The following is a 19,205-nucleotide window of genomic DNA, read 5'->3' on the forward strand; positions in this document are numbered from 1 at the left end:
TTTGTTGAGTTTGGAGATAAGTACATAAGCATTATTCCTATTATTGCTATGTGTGTATGTAGTAAGAACACTTAACATAGCTCTATCTTCTTAGCAAGATTTAAGTACACAATACAGTATTATTAACTTTGGCCACTGTGCTATGTAGTAGATCTCTAAAACCTCTTTATTTTGCATGACTAAACGTTGTACCCTTTGACCATCATTCCCCTATTTTCCCTTGCCCTAAGTCCCTGACTACCATCATCCTACTCTCTACTCTGTAAGCTTGGCTCTTTTAGAATCTACGTATAAATGAGATCAGAAACGCCCTGGTCTGTGTGGCTTAGTTGGTTGGGGGTTGTCCCACAAAGCCAAAAGTTCACAGGCTCCATTTCTGGTCAGGGCACATGCCCAGGTTTGGGTTCGGTCTGCAGTCAGGGTACCTATGAAAGGCTGTTTCTTTCTCACATCCATATTTCTCTCCCCCTCTTTGTTTCTCCTTTTCCCTCTCTCTAAAAAATCAAAAAAGCATGTCCTCAGGTGAGGATAAAAAAAATGAGGCCAGACAATATTTGTCTTGCTGTGACTGGCTTATTTCACTTAGCATAATGTCCTTGAAGTCCAGCCATATTGTCCCAAATGGCAGGATTTTCTTTTTTTTTTTTAAAGGCTGGATAATACTCCACTGTATGTATATACCACATCTTCTTTATCCATTCATCCATCGTGAGACATTTAGGTTATTTCTGTATCTCAGTCTAGCTTACTCCCAGAAGGGATGGACATCCTATCATTGCATTCTGTTTATTAGAAGAAAGTCACTAGGTCCAGCTCATGCTCAAGGGGAGGGATTGCACAAGGATGTTGAGTGTCACGACACAGGGGTCTTTGGGGCATCATGGAGCCTTTCTGCCACATGTAGTAAGGTCTCAGTGAATGAGTTGAATCCATCATTGTGCAGGATCACTTGCTATTGTTAGCAATAAGATGTATACACCAGGGTTTCATGCAGTCCTTGTTCAGATTGAGTTCAGGTTGATTGTGATTTGACTGAACAGTGAACACTAAGCTGTAGGTGAAGAACTGGTGGATTAACATGCATATACAGTTTCTTCTATGAAGTATGTACAGGTTGTTTTGTTTACATGCTTGTCTTTTTAAGTTCTGAAAAAGGGAATTAAGAAGGAAGGGAGGCCTAACATCAGAGGTCCACTTTAAGGTGATAGTAAACCAGGTATGGTGGGTGGGAGGCTCGCTGTGGGATTTAAAAGATTATATACACCTGGCTCTTGCTTTATAGCATGCAGTTTAAATGATACCACCTATATCCAACTTAAATTACAATAGTCATTGCTTCTTTTTTCATCCTTGCACAGCCCTGAGCGCCCTCTGGCTCAGTTCTGTGCTTATGTCCTTATCTGTCTTCCCTGCGAGAACCAAGCCCAGGAGAGCAGGGACCTCACCTGTCTTGGTCCACCCCTGTAAGGTCAGCACCTCGAATGGGGCCTGGGAAACAGTAGACTCTCATTAAGCATTGTACTTAGTGAGTAAATGAATGAAAAGAACAGAGACATGAGATTATTCCAAGGAGCTTTTGGAAATTATAATATTTTCAAGATTTCCAAAGGAAATACCACTTACTCAATTAACATGTAAAATACATTAATTTATTTTTAAAAAGACAATAGTTTCAAGGCTGTGGAGTAGTCTTGTCCCTGTCACTGATTGCTGCTGGGCCATTTGGCAAGTCAGGTCACTTCTCTGGACTTCAGTTTCCTTGGAGGATAAATACCAGGGCTGATCCCATTTTGGCAGAGGCAGCTCTGTGTTTTCAACATTGGTTTGCCACGTGAGGTTTTGCTTGGTTGAAGAAACAACTCTGGCAAAAAACAAAAAGCAAGAGAAAAGAGAAGTTTGAGATCTGCAGGGTTTCCATGCCCATTAATGGCTATTCCAGCTTTGCAGAACCAGGCCCTGGCTGTGGTTCTTTTGGCAGATAAGGCTAGAGACCTGTGGCTGGCGAAACTTTGGGCCAGCAGAACCAACAGAAGGGCAAGCCTGGTAGTTTTGGTGCATGTGACTAGCTTCTTTTCCAAGAATCCCCTCTTCCTTTCTTTCCCCTTCCTTCCCACCCCCCCAGCCTCACGCCTAGCTTATGCCCACATCATGCTGCCTTTGAATGTTAGCATCAATTTTTTTTCACATTGACTAACTCATTTCAAGATTTCATTTCTGGCACAGCATTTCCCACTAGATAGCCAGAGCTTCCGAGCTCTAAGTTTTATAATTAAAATTCTGTCACATCCCCCGAAACAGTGCAAATTGTGCCATTAAGCCTGGCATAAAAGATTTGAGAGCACTTCACCTAGTAATTTAAATATAATACTTCTAGCAGCTTTCAATTTTGGGTGTTTTTAATTCTAATTAAAAAACTATCATTGAACATTAATGTCCTCCATAAAGTGTGCTGTTGTGCCTGTGAGCCCCATTTCGGCCAGCTAGCTTTTAAACAAGCAGCTTGGTTGCATGGCTGTTGAGGCCCACGTGGTTTATCCTGGCCTTTGGGAAGTACCAGGTCCCAGGCATAATTAGTATAAATCAAAATCCTCTAGATTATGACAGGAAAATGGTATGTTTGAACAGCAGCTTATTAAAATGACCTACTTAATTTAAGAAAAATATTGTATCCATTCGCATGGTAACCTGGATGTTTTCCCTGAAAGATTTCATAATATTCTCTCTCCTATTTTTTTTTCAAGAAAAGGAAAGGGAATGGACAGGCCCATTCTACTTCATCCAGGGTGCAGACCCACAGTTTGGACTGATGAAGGCCTGGGTCACTGGGGACTGTGACAACGGTGGAGATGAGTGGGAGCAAGAGATTCACCTAATGAAGCAAGCCATTCAGGCCATCAACAAGATGAACCCCAGACCCAGATTCTTTGTGGTGTGTGGGGACCTCATCCATGCCATGCCAGGTAAGACCTGGGTTGTCACTGTGACCTTTTCTTCTTTACCCAGTTATGACTGTATTTGGGCAGAAAAAAAATGATTTCTCTTGAAAGATGCCTTTATTTGTTAATGGCTCATTTCTTCTCTTCATGACTATTGCAGTATCATTGAACATTAGAAAATGCACACTCATTTTATGTTCAGAATTTGGCAAGATTAATCACAGTAATTAGGCAGAGCCACAGTTCTGATGATCTGAGCTTAGTATGAAAAGTGGAAAAGATTCCCCCCCATCACCTTTCTTATTTCCAGGGGATAAACTTGAACTGCTTCCAGATAACTATATTTATAAATGTAATTTTCTCCTTTCGATTCCCGTCTTCTAACACTTTCATTTCTTCTGTATTTGTTAGTACTTTTTTAGTTTCAAGTGACAGAAGCCTAACTTAAACTGGATTAATTTTTTTAAAGGTAATGTGATATCCAATAGGACTGTAAATATGAGGGGTAGAGTTGGGTTTCAGGTATGACTGAATCCAGGGACTCAGAGGTTGTTTTGGGACTTAGACTCTCCATTGCTCAGCCCTGCATTCCTCTGGGTTGACTTCATTCTCGTGTAGGCTCTCTCTAGGTAGTGGTTCCTGGGACTCTAGGTTTACATCCTTCTTATAGAAACAACAGAAAGAAAGTGCCTTATTCTTGGTGGCACTTTCCACCCATCCAGCTCACATGGCCCCTAGAAGCCAGAGTGTGGGGTCAGCTTTATTGTAGCGATGTGGTCTGAAAAACAGGATGGTTCCCCTAAAGAAGACTAGTATGCTGGGGGTGTGAGAATAATACATGCCTTCTAGAACTCACTTCCTTATTTTCCTCCCCTACTCTGATATCCTTCTCTTCCAAGAAAGAATAAAGCCCAATGAGCAAGTATAAGCAAATGGAAACTGACCTTGCCCCTTAGGGAGGCAGAGCAGGTGCCATGGCCACTCTTACTGGGTCCTGGTCTCTACTTAGTAGAAGAGCAGTGGCCCGAGGACCATTGCATAAAACACTGCAGTGACTGTAGTTGTTTGTTTTCACCTGGTGTCATCTTGTAAACCAGGCCTCTTGAGTCCTGTGATGACGTCCAATGCCTTTAGAAGCCAAGGCTCTTTGCAGTAAGCTGAGGTGTATTAATCCCTCAAGGCTCATTTTTCTGACAGCCTGCCTATCCAAAACAATCCCAGCATGAAGATATAAGAATTGAAAAAGGGCTGCCCAGAATTGCTCTCTCCAGAGTCCAGGCAGTATAATTAGCAGGGAGAACCCTCAGACCTATCCTCATTCTGTTTACCAGTATTTTACACACACTCATGACTGTACATATATATGCCCACATCATCAACTCCCACCAAGTGTAGGTAGAACCAAGTGATGTAATCTCTGGAGAAGCAGCCTGTCCTTTGTAGAGGTGGCAGGACAGAGAAAAGGGAAAATAAAGTAGTGGAGAAAGACCTGAATGAGGGCTCAGTTGGCCAGCATGCCAGCTCCACATTTGCTCCTGATGCATTAGATAAACTTGGACACACTCCTTACCTTCTTCAGGCCTCAGTGTCTGAGCCAAAAGCCCATTGATGGCAGCAGGAATTTAAAACCTGAACAGTCTAGGGAAGTATAGGGCAGTGGCAGATGACTGTACTGTTCTGTTCAGGTGCTGAACATCTTAGCAGCTTGGTACAGAAACACATTCACAGGAAAGTGTTGAGTTTTATTTTGTAGAGTTTCCCGTGAACTTATCTACCCTTGGTGACTCTTGGCCGAGGTTTCTCAGGCGTTGAGGTTGTACAGTGCTAAAGTGACTACAGAGTGCCCAGTTTCTAAAGGAGTTAGAAATCATAGCAGGGTTCGAAGTCTGGGTTTACACGGTAAATCAAGATAAGGCGTTAGTTGACCAGACAGATTAATTCTATTTTCAAATGGTCTGATTTGCAGTGAGCTGGGATGTTTACGAATCATTTGGCCCAATAAGCACTGTAACATCAGCTGGAGCTCTCATTCTGGATCACACAGTGACCAAATTTCTGTTTTTATTACACACTTGAAAACCAGATTCTGAATTTAACATTTTTCTGTCCCGTGGTTCCTTTTTTTGAAAATAGAGTATTATGGGACTCATTACAATTATATAACATGTTCTCATAGATGTTGACTGACTTGCTCTGAATTATGTTAATGCATTCAGTCACAGTGTCACCAGAAAGGGACCAGGACCAAGGTAGGTCAGCCCCAGCACGGTGTGGAATGTGTGGTTTCTCGATTTTGTGCAGGAAAGGTTTCAACAAGTCCAGGTGATTTTGAGATTACATTTATTAAAGCTGGGAACAGTGAAAAGAAGAAAGGATTTAAGATAGAGAAGGCAAGATCATAGCAACAGGAGTGAGCCTAGGAGGAGCTGCCTTGGCCCTTCAGCAAGAAAGTCACAGAGGCAGAAGTGAGCCAGCTGGGCTGTGTGGACTCAGAAACAAATTACAGAGGCAAAAGCAGGGCCTTTGGATACAGGTTCAGGGGATTAGCCTCGGACCAACTGCAGCTGCTTACTGCTTTTCTGATTGCAAGTCTCGTGGTAACTCTTTTTGTTTAGGAGAAAGAAAGCAAAGATACGTGCCCAAGGAAAGAAGTGAGAGGAAGGTGTTGGTGTGCTCCAAAGAGAGTGTACACTGTGTCCTTTGTCTTAAGGGATTTTATCTGTTTTCTAAAGGTGAGAATTTTAGAAGTCATTCTCAGGGGAGTTTCTCAATAGAATATTTCCAGGTGTGCTCTTGAATATGCTGACTCATCAAAATGAGCTTATAGGGTCAGAGTCATTCTCTGGTCTGCTTCACCTTCAAAGAATGTCGTCAAAGAGGGACCAGGACCGAGGTGGGTCTGCCTCCTTGGTGTCCTTGGTTAGGGAAGATGAGACTTTATGATTTATTATCTTATTGCAAACTGCTCAACCATTTAACTCTGTCTCAGTTCCCCCATTCCACTTGCCAAGGAATTTTCCTAGCTTCTTATTATCATGCTTTAATATTTCAAAATAAGATTTAAAATCATAAGTTTCCATGAGACTACATTGCTTCTTAAATAAAATATACTGAATATAACTAAATTAAAAGATAGAGTTTTTATGATCAACCCTACCAATTGGTCAGAAGCCCTTGTAAATGTGAACTGGTAAACTTTTGAATATGTAATTTATATTCAGTGTGACTGAAGCAGAATTTATATCTGTTGTGAAGATTTGGGCTATTTTGTAAAGTTGTAACTGAGCCCATGAAAGGACTGACTGTTATGCATGTTGTGGTCTGAGATTAAATTTAAAACTAGTTACAATTTTTTAATATGCAATTAGTGACTTTCCCTTCATTTAGTTCAAATGCAGGGGCAGACACTGGTAAAGTAATTATTTGCTTTGACTGCTTAGCACATTTGCTTTGACTGCTTAACATTTAATATATTAAATGAATATATTAGGCAAATAAAATCAGAAAGTGTACTTTTAATTCTACCTTAAATATCATTTTGGGCCAAGTAGTTTTAAGTTCAAACTAGAGAAAAAGAACTTTATGGGTAATTCTTTTTCTAATGAAACTCATAATAATGCTTTTCCATTGTAAATATCTATCATAATATTTGTTCATCCACAAATATTTATTGTGTGCAAACTAAGTGCCAGTAACAGTGCTAGGTGCTGTGGATGTAATAGTTGGGAGTAAGATACCCAGATCCTTCCATGGAGCTTAGAGTCTCGTTAAGGGAAATGCAAAACCAGAGATGGTAAGAGGACCTGTTGGAGCAGGAGAATGCAGGACAAAATTCATTTAGTTTTGAAACCCATTTCATTTTGCAGACATCTTTTTTTATTATCTTGGTATTTTCTTATTTCCATAATGCTTCTCTGTGGGAGAAGCCACATTATAAGCAGCAAATGAAGATTTGTACAAATATTGAGACCATTGATTTTCAATCCTAAGCCCAGGGTTACTTTCTTTGGTCCTCCTGACACTGAGGCACAGACCCACCAATACTGTCCCCAGGGGCCTTGTTAGATTTCAGCAGTTACGTGAGAAGCCGACCAATGGGAATGTGATGATACACTCAGAGTACAGGAGATTCCTTTCTGCCTTTAGCATAGTTTGTTATTAACACATGTCTAGTCCTGTTTATTAAAATTTGCTATATCCAAACAAAGCAGATAATGCGGAAGGAATTCTTCTTTTGATATAAAGGCTCCTTGAAGAATTCTTTGTGTATGTACAGTGAGGCAGGCCTGCTTTAGCATTATTTTTGTAGATGGTGTGTTAGTTTCCTGTGGCTGCTGTAACAAATTACTACAAACTTAGTAGCTTGAAACAACCCAGATTTATCCTCTTAAAATTCTGGAGGTCAGAAGCCTAAAATGGATCTTAGGAGAAGCCTTCCTTCTAAAGGTTTCTGCTTCTAGAGATTGCTCATGTTTCTTGAACTAGGCCCTTGACTCTACCTTCAGAGCCAGAAGCAGCATCTTTCCTCTTCTTTGACCTTTGATTCTTTCATGTTCTATTATTCCTACCCTCCTGATTCACTTTTACAAAAACCCCTGTGATTACATTGGCCCATTCAGATAACCCAGGATAATCTCTCCATCTCAAGTACCTTAATTTACCATCTCAGCAAATTCCCCTTTTGCCATGTAAGGTAATGTATTCACAGATTCTGGGGACTGGGATGTGGACATCTTTGGGAGTCATTATTTAGCCTCCCACAGATGTCATAGGGGATGGAATTCAGGTCTCTTATCCTCCAGGAACTCTGTTGTTACCTCACCTACTCTTTATGGTCGTGAAAAAGAGTTGTCCTTGTTATTTCCACTTCTATTGATGGTGGAAACTGGCTCAGAGCAATTAAGTACTTATCCCAGGGTCATTCAGCTTGTAAGTGATAGAGTCAGGATCTAACTCAAGTCCATGTACTTCTAAACTTCATGCACTCATCACTGCAACCTTCTAACAAGAAGGGTGATCTCCACAGTGCAGCCAGGAGCTTGTGTGAAGTGTGGAATCTCTGCCCCATCCAGACCCACTGAGACAGAGTCAGCATTGTAACAAGATCCCCAGGTCAATCTTTTGGACAATCAAGTTTGAGAAGCACTTACTAGACTAAAATGCATAGGACCTTGCATGTTTTTTGCTTTTCAATGTGTGGTAGGCAGATAGACATGAGCAAAGCAAGGACCATGGGCCAGGTGTAGAAGGTCACCAGAATGGAAAGTCCTGGGTACCTAGCAACAGGCAAAGCTGGGAAAACAAGGACCTCACCCTCAGGGTAACCTTTCCTCCCCTAACATATTGCTGGTCATGTGGTTTAGACTCCCTGACCTTTCATATTGTTGGGCATGCTGTTTGGCCCCTTCCCTGCCATGTTGCTAGTAATGTGGGTTAGACTTCCTCAGAGGAAAATGAACAAGGTGGCCAGAGACTAGCCCTTAAGCATTAGGGCCCAGGACAATGAGGTTAGAATCCACATCAGGTACATCTAGGTCTCAGTTGTGTTTCAGTTTCAGGCCCAGAAAAGCAGCAAAACCAGGCAAGTGATTCCATGGCTGACATTAGGACCAGCTGCATTGACTTAATGCCCTTGTCTGGGCACTGACCAATCAGTGGAGACCATGACCCTGAAAGGACATACCTGGAAAGCTGATGAATATTCTACTGCAGTCCTCCCCTGAGACCTACAGATAAACACCCTCAAGATGAGAACCCAGCACAGCTCTCTATGGAGCATGCCCACACCTTTCCTCACCCTCTTCTCCCCAGGCATGCTTTCCTTGCCTCTTTCTCCTAAGCTCCAAGGGCCCTTTCTTTGGCCTCTATAACTTGTTTCCTGAGCCTGTTTCTTCTGTGGCTTATTTCTTCTACCTCAGTGACTTTCTAAATAAACTTTCTCTTACAGTTTGAGTCTTGACTCTGAATTCTTTCATAACCAGAGTTCAAGTACCAAGGTTGCTGAACTGAGGTCCAGTCTGAGCCCAACAGTGTAACACCTGGTGCTATTTTGCTACCAACAAATGTATTATGTACAATTTTTAAAAATTTTATGTATTTATTTTTAGAGAAGAGGAAGGGAGGGAAAAAGAGAGGTAGAGAAACATCAATGTGTGGTTGCCTCTCGAGTGCTCCCTACTGGGGAACCTGGCCTGCAATCCAGGCATGTGCTTGACTGGGAATTGAACCAGCAACCCCTTGGTTTGCAGGCCAGTGCTCAATCTACTGAGCTACACCAGCCAGGGCTATGGACACTTTTTATGTATATGCAAGTGGTTTGTGAAAAGTCCCTTCAACTGTTAAAGATAATGCTGTTTAGCAAGAAAACTGCCATTACTTTAGTCTTATCATGCTCAGCTTTCAAAGGGAAATGCTTTAAGTTTGTAAATTTTGTTTTGCTTTGTAAACAATAGTCTGAATAACTAAATCAGGGTGACCTCTTCAATTCAGGGCTTCCAAAACAGAACCTGACCAAAATATTCAGGAAGACAACCACATATGTTTGCTTTAAAAGGGCCTTTATGCAGAATGGTCAGCTAGACCTGATTCTTCTATTTGAATCACATATACGTGCACAGTCTCTTATCTGACATTCCAAAATTCAGAAAGCTCTGAAAATTAAGAGGTTTTTCTTAATTTTGAAGCTAATTCAGTTGGCAGTACAATTGACCTGAACCGACATAGGCTATTTATATTCTCTATCCTATTTTGTGAGAATATTCATATGTTCATATATTTTGGTAAAAAATATTACGTAAGACCAGCTTGAGGTGTTATTTAATATTTGCCCTACACACAGTAGTGGTATTATAAAGTTTAAAAAGCTCCAAATTTCAGGGGCTATCTGGCCCAGAGAGGGTCTTGGATAAGAAGATATAAATCTTCAATATTGATAATTTTGGATTTATCAATGAAGAAACCTTTCATCACTAGAAGCAGAGGCATCATCGATTTAATGTTGTTGCCCAAGTTAACTTCTGTTCACCCACTACACAGTAATCACATTTTAGTTCCAAAGTTAAAATGACCCAAGTCGTGTTATATTTAAATTTTTGGGACCATTTCTGTTAGGACCAAAGTGACTGAATGTGAAAATGGAATTGAGTTCAGAAACAATGCTGAATAATTGAAAGAGAGGGTATATGCAGAGAGGTGATTGTTGTAGGTAAGTGCAGAATAATCCACTTAGGTGGGAAGTCTTTACTCCAAGGTAGAGAAGGACTGGGCTTCTGCAGGTATGGTGCCAAAAGCTGGAGAGTGAAGGAATCAACATAGTGGTTAGGCACGGAAGATGCTACAGGAATGTAAAGTAGAATTACTGCTAAATGGAATTGTAGCTTTCTGAAAAGACTCAAGTTCTATTTCATCTAGTTTGGTAGCCCTTTACCTCAAATTAGATGTGAATGGCCGAGCCAAGGTCCAGATGAGAGTAGCCATGGCCAAATGACCATCAAGACTGCTTCCTCACTTGGAGATTTCTAATTCTGTGATGAATGGATATGATTGGGGAATAAAGCCATTGAGGGAAGATGGAATGCTTTGGTGCCCTGGGCTTTAGGCAAAGAATAAGCCATTTATCCTTTCATTGTTCATACAGTCCAGGAAAGTTGGTACTCATTTTCCCCCAGCCAGGCAAGCACAAATGCATGACCATAATTCTGGTATAAGACAAAGATAAGCAAAGCCTCAGAGTCATAATTTTGAAAACCAAAGCCAGGATTAAAGCTCTGGCCAGAAAAAGGCCTTATCTCATTCCTCCAACCCTCTACAAGTTCACTTTCCCCCAAGCTTAATTCTAAATTCTAAAGGGCAGTGGATGTGTGCATCTGTATCAGTGTGTATTTTCATTTAGTACCCGACACTGTTGGGCACATGAAAGGTGTTTGGTAAATGCCGGTTAAATAAGTCATTATATGTTTCCCATGATCCTTAACAAGGAGCTAGCACATGGTAGGCACTCAGTACAAATTTTTGGATTAAAGGAATAGTTAAATAATTTAACGAATCTTTACTGAGTACTTACTTTGTGCCAGACACTGTTCTAGATGTTTGTGCCACATCAGTGAATAAAACAGACAAAAATCTGTGCTTGACCTAGAAATAAGAAATATGGACACATGGAAACAATGCAATTCTTTTCATTCTAATCTTTGGTGGATTTAAACTTAGGTAGATACAGATCTGTTTAATTATTTTATTAGATTTTTAAATTATACAAGTAATATGCTAATACATTCTCTTTGTAAAGATTTACAATCTGTATCTAGAATAAACTGTAACTCTCCCCACTCTCCTGTCCCCAGGTCCTTCCCTTAGGCTCACCATTGGTAAAAGTGTGTATGTGTGTAAGCAGCTTGTCTCACGTCACTGCCGTCATTCTCTACACATTGTATTGTCTGTGACTTACTTTATCCCCTTCCATTGGTCTGGAAAAATCCTGTTATGTTGATACATAGAGGCTTATGTCAGGCTTTTGGTAACGGCATTGCATTCCATGGGTTGAAATCTCATAGTTGGTTATCCTCTCTCCTAGCCAGATCCAGGCATGATAACCTCCCTGTGTGGGCCCATCGAAGCCATGCGCTATCAGCCGTTCTTCTGTGCACTCTGATCAGGTTTTCTTTGGGCTTGAAGTCACACGGATTGGCTAGGTCTGAGATCTGCTCCAGTACTTGCATGGAGTGAACACTAGCCAGTTTGCTAGGTACTTCCCTGGAGGACATCTCTCAGGACTTACTGGCACTGTGTTTCCATATTATCTTTTTTCTGCAACCAATGTCTCAGTCGCTGCCATACAAGTGACAAGTGCCTGTACTGCCTACCACACTCTAGGTACTCAGAAAGTTTCCACTGATCAGGAACCCTTTAGTCCCTATTACAGTAGGATTTGTTGTTGCTGTTTTTAAAAGAAGCTTAATTAACTCAGGTTCATATCCTCAGCCATATGATTAGTCTTGAGTTTTTATTTTAAGTGCTTATTTTAGGCACTAAGAAATGCCAAGATTAAAGACCACTTGCTGTACAATTTAATATACAGAAACATAAACGGGAGTTACGTGAGTGCCAGAAATAATGCGCCTGGGTTGTAATACCACCAGGCTCAGGAATGGGCATGGGCTGTCCACCTCTTCCCACAGGTTGTGTGAAAAAATGGCGAGCGGTGTCACCCGGAGCAATCAGCCAGCCCTGTGGCTCCCTGGCTCCTTCACGTCCGTTAAAAGCACTGTTAAAGCAGCCGGGCAATCAGCGACACCACCTCCCTTCTGCTGAGGCTGATTGAAAGTGGTTTGAGCTAATTTACCTAATATTTCTAATTAGGGAGCTTGGAGTGTTACTTGAAGAGTTGTTTCTGATTAGGTGTATGATCAGAAGCAGTGCCGTTGGCAGCAGCGAGCATCCTCCCACCCAGCCAGCACTTGCCACGTGGCGTCCTGGCCGAGGGGCTGCGCTCACTGCTGGTGGTGTTGACTCCTTCCCTGGTCAGGGCATCCTAACCTGCTTTGTGCCTCAGACCCCGCTGGCAGATTGGTGGCTCCTCTGGACTACCTCTCAGAATTTTTTAAATGCTTAAAATAAAATGCATGGGATTTCAAAGGAAACCAATTATATTGAAATATAGTTATCAAAATATTTTAAAAATTATTCCATACAGTGATACACATGCTTCTTTGTTGATCTGCTATATAACACAGTCTAACAGTGGGGCTTATAACTTTGAGAATTTCAAAGTGCTGAGCTTAAACAATATTGCAAGGTATTTACAACCACCGTTAAGGGATAGGAAAAATTCTTGTGCTTTCTGTTGCTGACGAAGTCACTGGAGTATTATTACCTCATATGATTTTTCTGCCCAACTTCATAGTAGAAGGCAGTGCTAAATATCAGCTGGAGGTTAGTGAAAATGAAATTATTTCCCATCTAGGTTCGCAGATCCCCGTGACCCCTGGCTAGGGGCCCTTCTCTGTATGCACGTGTGGACACGCCCTTATTGGACTGGGTGGAGCTGTCTCTTCATAGTCAGTATGTGGATATTATAGTTGACCAAAGCACAAACTCAATGCCAGAAACTCTACCTTTAATTAAAGGCTAAGGCTTCTTAATTGTAGCTAGGAAAACGGGGCTGTTTGATTATTCAATGAAAACAAATGTGACTAGGGCTGAGTAACAGGAACAAGTTAACAATCGGTTTTTGATTAAGAAAAAAAAAGCCTTCCATATTCTTTCTCTCTGGTTTCCAGTTTTTGGATCAAAAACTGAACATTGAGACCCTTTTATTATTTTTTGTTGTTGTTCCATGAAGCATTTGAGAAGGCTTCAAATGAAGAGAAACACGCAATGGAAAAATACAAGAATCAACCCATCAGGACCAAAGAAAACATAAGTTCATATAGAAAGTCAGGACCAGAGGGAGGGAGGCAGAAGCTAATAGGGCCATTGGGGGAGAGTTGTCAAAATAATAAAATCTTACCCATGTCTAAGAGAGACACAGATTTTCATAGAAGGTCCTAGATGTACAAGAAATTTTTATGAGGATTCCCTGCTGGGGTACTAAGTAATATAATACCCAGTGGGAGAATTCTAGAGGCAGGTTTCTTAACCTGTGTTCCAAGTTCATGAATAGGCTTTGTCTGGCCAGTGAGCCCCATGAAACTGGGCAAAAATCCAGTGTATTTACATAGATGTTTTGGGAGTGGAGTGGGGAGAAGGTCTATAGTTTCCATCCGATCCTGGATGGCTGTGACTCAAAAGGATAAGGAGCCAAGGAACAAAAATAATTTATAATCTCAGTGCTCTTGTTTTTGATTCCCACCTAAGGACGCTTTCCCTTGGAGCAGACGGTGACTGTAGAGGCCGTGGGCAGACAGCCTGTGACAGTCTGCTCAGAGACGGGGGACCAGCCCTCTGAGCAGCGTGGCTCTGGAGCCCACTTCCACCCTCCACCCTCCCTTGGGGCTTTTCTGGGGATGGCGGGTAGATTCTGTGGAGGCTTGCAGGGTCCTCTGGGAAACTGGTATGGTGTAGACAAAACTAGTGTCTTTCAAGCTTCTTCTTAGCTGATTAGAATATTTACGTCTTTCATTGTTTTTTCTGTGAACACTCATTTTCTAGAAATGGAACATTTCACCTCTTTGATGGGCCTATTTTCTGCAACTAATGAAATGCTAAAAAGGAGCATGATCCCAAAGGAGTTTAATTATCAAGTAATTGGTTAAGTGATCAGAATATGAAACGAAAAAACAATGAGAGGCCAGGAGCCAGAGCACATTTAAATTCCATGACTGCTGAGGACACCCGTTGTGTAATACTCAGGATTTAGGAACTCGCTGGCTCATTTGGGATTCTATATTGTTCCCTCCCGTTCCTAAATAGTTTATTGGAAAGCCATAGTAGTTTCTTTTCAATATATATTATTTGTGTTGTATAAAAAAACTTATTATTCCTTTCTTTTTAAATACATTATTTGGGTGAAATATTGCTATCATAATCCATAAATGTTCTTGTGAAGTAGTTTCATATTGGTATATAAGGTAGCATCTTTAGAAACTTCACATGGATAATATACCTTCCTTAATCTTTTTTTCCAAGACACATTAAAGTATATTTTCTATCCTACCAAAGCCCCTTGTTATGTTGAAGAGTTTATTTCATTAATTGGATCCTGGCTAAGTTTGCTCATAGTATAGATTCAACACCAAGTTGCTGTAAATGTCTGGGAGCAGCCAAGCTAGTAAGCTGTAGCTGTTAGATACAAAATTAAATGAATCTTGTCCAATAACGTGTGTAATTTAAAAACCAGTAGAACCTGATTAAGCTTGACCGTTAGCCACGTGGTGCCAGATCACTATGTGAGCAGTGTTCGTGTAAAGTCTCAGGTCAGTGAATTTACATACCTCAGTTAATTAGGGAAGGATAACGGAAAAGATCTGATATGGAAATGATTATGGTTCCATGACTTCTCTGGGACTAGATGAAAGGAAGTGTTTTAAGGGAGTGGTGGGGACAGTTGAACGTAAGTGTCTCTAATTAAAATAATAAATCATTTTCTGAAGTTCCCTCGAGGCTGCTTGTGCCACTGTGTGCCAGTGCCCTCTGTTCCACCAATTGCTGCTTGTGCCCTTGACTGTTGGCAGTTGAAGTCAGGTAATTTGACCTTAATTCATGTATTCATTTGTTTGTCTGATGGATAACAGCAGGTAATTATGGAGGTTCTGCTTACGTGCCTGGCACTGCACAGCAAGAAACAAGCCTGGTGCCTGCCTTCAGGAAGCTTGGAGGCTGGTCAGAGAGAGAGGAGGGAAGCAAAAATCCAGGCAGATGGAATAAATGATGGACCCAGTGAGTGGCACCAGGAGTGAGAGACACCAGTGTGGTGAGGGATGCTCTGAGGAGACGCCATGTGCAGCCCTGCTCTCGTCTGCTGGGTTAGAGAAGGCTTCTTTGAAATGGAAACTTCCTGCCACCACTGACCTACTTCTCAGAGAAAACCAGTTATTAGTTTTTTCTAAAGGATGACAGAAAATCGTCGTGCTTATGTATACTTGCATATACAGTGCTTTGTAAAAAGCACAGATGGGAGCAAGAAAGACGCAACATTTGTTCCTGTTGTTCCTGTTGCCTTTCCACGGCAGCACACGCAGGTGCTGTCATGCTTTTCAGTGGACAAGATACCGGGATGTGTTTGGGCTGTTCCCAACTGGTGGACATTCATGTTGTATCCTGTGTTCTGTCGTGACAAGTGCTGCACGGCCCCCGGCTGCGCCTGCACTTCTCTGTATGTGTGGAGCTGTTCAGAACGTGGCTGAAAAGTCAGATGGCTTAAATTCAAGTCCTGGATCCCTGTTTGCTAGCTTTTCACCTTGGGAAGTTATTGCATCTTTTCGTAGCTGAGTTTTCTTACCTGTAAAATGCAGGTAATAATGGTACCTACTTTGTAGGTTCCTCATAAAACTTAAAAAAATGCTTAGAACACTGTCGGGCGTTTAATACTATCCAATAACTATAATTATTTCTACTAGTTGTTTTTTAATAAGAGCTTTTTGAGATATAATTCTTATATCATACAGGGCTGGGCAAAAGTAGGTTTACAACAGTTGCAAGTACCCAAAACAGTGTTTATTTTTGTATTATTATTTATTAAGTATTGTATTATTCTCCATACAAAAAAGTGTAAAACTAATTTTGCCCCACCCTATATAATTCATCCTCTTAAAGTATACAGTTCAGCCCTGGCTGATTTGGCTCAGTGAATTGAGCACCAGCCTGCAAACCAAAGGGTTGCCAGTTCTATCCCTGGTCAGGGCACATGTCTGGGTTGCGGGCCATGTCTGCAGTTGGGGCACATGCAAGAGGCGACTGATCTATGTTTCTCTCACACATCCTGTTTCTCTCCCCCTCTCTCTCCCTCCAGTCCCCTCTCTAAAAATAAAAAAATAAAATAAAATCTTCTTTAAAAATAAAAAGTATACAAGTCAGTGGTTTTTAGTATAGTGTTGTGCAATCACCACCATGAAGTTTAGAACATTTTTATCAACCCAGAAAGAAGCCTTATACCCATTTGCAGGCACTCCCTAGTTCCCCCCGCCCTGCTCCTTATCCCCAGCCCCCTGTACCCACTAATCTGCTTTTTGTCTTTATGGGTTATCTTTTCTGGATGTTTCACATAAGTAGAATTGTACACTATGTGGTCCTTTGAACTGCTTCTTTCACTGAGCATCATGTTTTCAAGGTTCATCCATATTTAGCATGTATCAGTACTTCACGTTTTCCTCTATCTGAATAATATCCCATTTTATTTTTTGCTGTTATTCTGTGAGATAAAGTGTTGGGAATAGATTGAGTCAGTGGTAATTTTAAGGAAAGTGGAAGTTAGACCTTAATCTTAACATATGTACAACTAATATATTTTAATCTTTTTATTCCATTACTAAATAATGTCCCCAGGGGCCCAATAGATCAGATTTACTCTCAACTTTGTATTACCCTCCCTAGTCCCTGAAAAAGTAAAAATAAATGTGAAGGTGTTTTGAATGTATTGGGTTGGCCAAAAGTTCATTTAATTTTTTCTGTACAATGGCTCCAGTAGTGCTTAGCTGTCTTTAACTTAGTTTGAAACAGTTTTGTTAGATTGCATTGTGTCAGCTGTCTTATCACTATGCATTTAAAAACGTATCAAGATTGGTGATTTTTTATGTAACCATTTTAATATCAAAGATGGAAGAAGATATGCAACATTTTCAGTGTATTATGTTTTGTTATTTCAAGAAAGGTAAAAACACAACTGAAATGCAAAAAAAAAGTTGTGCAGTATATGGAGAAGATACTCTGACTGATTAGACCTGTCAAAAGTGCTTTGCAGAGTTTCTTGGCACTACTGACGTTTTGGCCAAATAATTCTTTGCTGTGGGGCTGTCTTACGCATTGTAAAATTTTTAGCAGCACCTCTGGCCTCTACCCACTAGAAGCCAATAGTAGGAGATAGCCAACATGCTCAAAATATTCAAATCAATAAAGTTATTGGTGACAATGAAAGACATGTCTTTTATTTTACAGAAAAAACAATGGACTTTTTGGCCAACCCAATAGAAATTAAAGACCCAGGGCACAAAGCAGAGGGAAGGGTTCCAGAGTGGCTCATCTCCGGGCCTTCCGGCAAACCCTAGTTTGCCATCACAAATAGCTGAGTGACTTTTTTTTTTTGGTAAGACTCTACTTCATTTTTCACAGTTTTAATTAAAGGTATTTTGTCTGAAAATGAAACCCAAACTTTTGGCAAATAAGGAGCAAGTTTACTAAGTTCAGTTGAGTTGCTGGTATCCTTAGCCTTCTTTTATTTATAGTAGTCAGTCTGAAAAACAGTCTTCTCTGATTCCTTCCTCATCATTAGATAAACTTAAGTGGCCACTAGAAATTGGGCAGAGCTTGTTACTATAAAAAATAGTACTCATAGTACTGCAGAGTCACCAAGGCAGCTGTACTATAATGAAATAACAGTGTTTTTATCCCCTTTTCTGGATGAGCAGACTGTCAGGTCTGACAACTTGCCCAGCACCACCCACTGGTGATGGGATGCTGTGGCTGAGCCTGGCTGAGTAACTCAGAACAAGGACTCCTTTTACTGGACCCTCAGAGGGTACAGACCTGCTTGGGTGAATCCTTTTATCTGCTGCCCTCTGATGGGCCATGGCTGCATAAAATCTAGGGAAACAGGGCGCTGAAGGGGGAGGACAAGGTTCCCTACTAGCATTTGATGATAGCAAGCCCTGGGTGTGTTTTTGGATCAAAACCTATAAAATACAAAATGATCTGCCTCAGCATCTATGTGAGGGTGAAGCCATATGTTTGTAAGTGGAGACAGGTGCTGTTAGTTGCAATCTAGGCCAGCCTGCCAGCCCTGGGCCACATCAGCATTATCGGGTTAAGTTAATAGGATGATATTGGCATGGGAATTGCTTCTCTTTGTTTAATAGATGAGGGCAGCAGTACTCAAAGATGTCACATTATAAAATTTCACTTATCAGTAAATTAAAAATGGTCCTCAGAGCCCCACACTTGGCACAGGCTGTAGGAGATTCGCAGCACTTCTGAACAGAAGACAGCTTTGTTTTTCTCAGCGAGCGGGCCTGCTGACAGCCCACTCCAGGACCATTGTAAGCATGAAAAATAGACTGTATCATTATAGCAGCTTCTAGACTCCACTAAGGATGAATGTGACGGTCTTCTCCAGAATCTTAGCATCACCATCTTAAACTCTGTTCATTCTGAGACATGTAAAATTTAACAATCAATTATTTAGAAAAGACAAAACAGGATACTTGCAGTGAACATTTATCCTTCTCGACCTCCCAGTATCTTTGAACTCTCTTTCACCTTCTGTATGTGTCTTGGAAGGAAGCAGAAAGTACCTGTCGTGATTGAAGCTAGATGCCCAATGTTCTTTCCAGCTTCCCTTGCAGCTTGGACTTAAGCATGTGACTATGCGGACCCACCTTAAACAGATTTTGAATCTTTGGCTGTTGACACAGAGGAGGCAAGATTTGACCTGGTGAGGGAACTGAGAGCTACATCCACTTCCCAGAGGCTGTAGTGGGCAGAGTCCCAGCATTATTGGCATCCAGCATCTCCATTAGCAGAGTCAGTGGGCAGGCAGAGGGTGGGGGTGGTCTGAGCTTGGCCAGTGTTTCTCCCTGGAAGCATTTTTGCATGTGATTTGATGTGCTGCTTCTGCCCTCT

General features: G+C 41.2%; 1 protein-coding gene across 1 annotated transcript in view; it reads left to right on the top strand.

Annotated features, from left to right (window-relative positions):
* Positions 1 to 19,205, top strand: part of CPPED1 (calcineurin like phosphoesterase domain containing 1) — a 123,521-nt gene that overhangs the window by 20,759 nt on the left and 83,557 nt on the right. The window contains exon 2 of the mRNA XM_028526443.2: positions 2,742 to 2,960. Within this exon, the coding sequence (XP_028382244.1) occupies positions 2,742 to 2,960 (219 nt within the window). The remainder of the gene's footprint in view (positions 1 to 2,741; positions 2,961 to 19,205) is intronic.

The sequence above is a fragment of the Phyllostomus discolor genome, chromosome 3 (genome assembly GCF_004126475.2).
Source record: "Phyllostomus discolor isolate MPI-MPIP mPhyDis1 chromosome 3, mPhyDis1.pri.v3, whole genome shotgun sequence".
Classification (NCBI taxonomy): Eukaryota; Metazoa; Chordata; class Mammalia; order Chiroptera; family Phyllostomidae; genus Phyllostomus; species Phyllostomus discolor.